General features: G+C 61.0%; 1 protein-coding gene across 1 annotated transcript; it reads left to right on the top strand.

Moving 5' to 3' along the window:
- The first annotated feature begins 379 nt into the window (after positions 1-379).
- LOC109737871 (uncharacterized) lies at positions 380-1063 on the top strand. The gene has a single exon (XM_020297002.1). The coding sequence runs from the start codon at positions 380-382 to the stop codon at positions 1061-1063; it is 684 nt and encodes a 227-aa protein (XP_020152591.1).
- The last annotated feature ends 1641 nt before the right edge of the window (positions 1064-2704 follow it).

Genomic DNA, 2704 nt, shown 5'->3' with positions numbered 1-2704 from the left:
TCTGTATGCAGTACCTATAGTATCTGTCTCCCTTTGTATGTACGTGTATCTTAGGAGACAAGATACCGGTCGCACCCCTTGTACCTATATATATGTGCCTAGTGCACGATCAATCAATTATCGATGCACCAAATCATTCTCTACATGGTATCTATCGCAAGTCGATCTTCCAGCTTCCGCTAACCCTAGCCGCCGCCTCGGGCCGCCGCCGCAGCCCCAAGCCGCCGCCGCCGCCGCCGCAGCCCCAAGCCGCCGCCACCACCCCTCCTCCCCACGCGCGCCACCTCCCCACCGCGCGCCTCCACGCCGCGCTGCCCCTTCCCGCCGCGCCGCCTCTCCTTAGTCGCGCCGCCGCCTCCCTCCCCACGATCTCATCGCCATGTCTTCCAACGCCTCCACCTACTCCAACCCCTTCGCCGTCGACCCTGCCGAGATCCGCGACATCAACGTCCATGCACGCGTCCCCGTGACCCTCGACGCCTCCAACTCCACGTACTTCGCGTGGAAGACGTACTTTACGCTGCTCTTCCGCGAGAACAATCTCGTGGATCACGTGGATGGCACCGTGGACTCCCGCACCATGGTGGCCGACGCCGAGTGGACCGCGATCGATGCCACGATCATCCGGTGGTTCTTCACCACCATCTCCAAGGACTTGTTCCACACGGTCGTGAGTGCCGGCGACGACGCCCGCGCCCTGTGGGTCAAGCTGAACGACCTCTTCACCGACAACCAGCTTCAGCGCCGCGTTTTTTTACAGCAGGAATTTTTTGATTGTCACCAGGATGAACAGTCTATTGATGACTACTGCCGCCGCCTGAAGACGTTGGCGGACGAGCTCCTCCTCAGCACGCTCACCGCCGGCCTCAACGAGGACTTCGGCAACGCCGCCTCTAACCTCACCTTGATGCCGGAGCCCTCCTTCCCCAAGTTTGTGGCGTACTTGAGGTTGGTGGAGCGCCAGATGAAGGGGGTCAAGAAGCGTGTGCAGCACCACGCCCTCGCCGCCGGCACCTCCCGCGGCACCCCTCCACCGATCGCCCCACCCGCGCCGCGCCAGTAGCCGCCGCTACCAACGCCTCCGGGGTATTTCCCTCTCCCGCCCGCGCCTCCCGCCCTTCCCGCTGCCCCCCAGCAGCCGGGTGGCGGGCGCCGTGGCAACCGCCGCGGGGGCGGCCGCAAGCAGCAACAGGCGCCGGGGGGGCCGTCCGCCGCAGCAGGTGACTCCCCCATGGACGTACGGCACCAACCCGTGGACCGGCGTCGTCCACGCCTACTCCATGCCGGTCCCTCGGGCTCCGGCTCCGGGCATCCTTGGGCCCCGCCGGCGGGTCACCAGGCCCTCTTCGCCGCGCCGCACGCCGCTCCCTACAGCAGCTATGGTACCGCGCCCCCGCTGACGCCCGCCTACGGGTCCGCGCCGGCCTATGGGACCGCGCCCTCCTACGGCGCCGCCGCTGCTCCGGCCTTCGGGGCTGCTCCCGCGCCGGCCTACGGAGGGTTCTACCCACCTCAGACGCCACCGCCGTGGGACCCGGCCTTGCTCGCCGCACTGCACTCCGCCCTGTCACCGAGCTCCTATGGTGGCGGTGGTGACTGGTACATGGACTCGGGCGCCACTGCTCACATGACTGCTCATCCCGGTAACCTCACATCTGCCACTCCCGTTCATACTCCCACCCGTATCACCATTGGTAACGGTTCCTCCTTACCCATTACTCACGTCGGTCATATGTCTTTTCCTTCTACTTCTACTCGTGTGCATATGTCTAATGTTCTTGTGTCTCCTGACTTAGTCACTAATCTTGTTTCCGTTCGTCGCCTCACTCGTGAGAATCCTATAACTGTTGAATTTGACGATATCGGTTTTTCTGTGAAGGACGCCCGTACACGGATGGTGCTCCACCGATGTGATAGCCCGGATGAGCTTTATCCAGTGCATCCCTCCGGCGCCACCACCACCTGTCGCCCCGTCGCCTTCGCCGCCAGTGTCGATCTTTGGCATGCCCGTCTCGGTCATCCCAACTCCACCGCTAAGCGTCAGGTTCTTCAAAGTTTTTCTTTCTCATGTAATAAAGTCGACGATCACTCTTGCGAGGCTTGCCGTCTTGGCAAGCACGTTCGTCTTCCCTTTAGCGAGTCTACAAACATTTCCACCTTTCTGTTTCAGTTGTTGCATAGTGATGTTTGGACGTCTCCGGTTGCTAGCAACACGGGCTATTTATATTATCTGGTGATATTGGATGATTTCACTCATTATGTGTGGACCTTCCCTCTCCGTCGCAAGTCCGACACTCTTGCCACACTCACCGCTTTTATTCATATGTCACCACACAGTTCGGTCGTCCTATTCTCGCCTTGCAAACTGACAACGGCAAGGAGTTTGACAACGTCGCCGTCCGCAATTTACTTGCGTCCCACGGCACCATTTTTCGCCTCACCTGCCCCTACACGTCTCAGCAGAATGGTCGCGCCGAGCGCGTCCTTCGCACGCTTAACGACTGTGTCCGCACGTTGCTCTTCCACTCCTACGTACCCACTCGGTTCTGGCCGGACGCGCTCGCGACCGCCAACCTCCTCATTAACATTCGCCCTTGTCGTTCCCGCTGGAACTACACCCCTCACCAGCTCCTCTTCGGTGCGGTTCCATCTTATGATGGTCTTCGCATTTTCGGGTGTCTCTGTTATCCTAGCACCGGATCCA

The sequence above is a fragment of the Aegilops tauschii genome, chromosome 1, assembly GCF_002575655.3.
Source record: "Aegilops tauschii subsp. strangulata cultivar AL8/78 chromosome 1, Aet v6.0, whole genome shotgun sequence".
Taxonomy (NCBI): domain Eukaryota; kingdom Viridiplantae; phylum Streptophyta; class Magnoliopsida; order Poales; family Poaceae; genus Aegilops; species Aegilops tauschii.
The sequence above is the reverse complement of the archived record's forward strand: the minus strand, read 5'-3'. Positions and strand labels throughout refer to the sequence as shown.

Coding starts and splice junctions, on each gene's coding strand:
- LOC109737871 (XM_020297002.1), top strand. CDS start 380: ATGTCTTCCAACGCCTCCACCTACTCCAACCCCTTCGCCGTCGACCCT.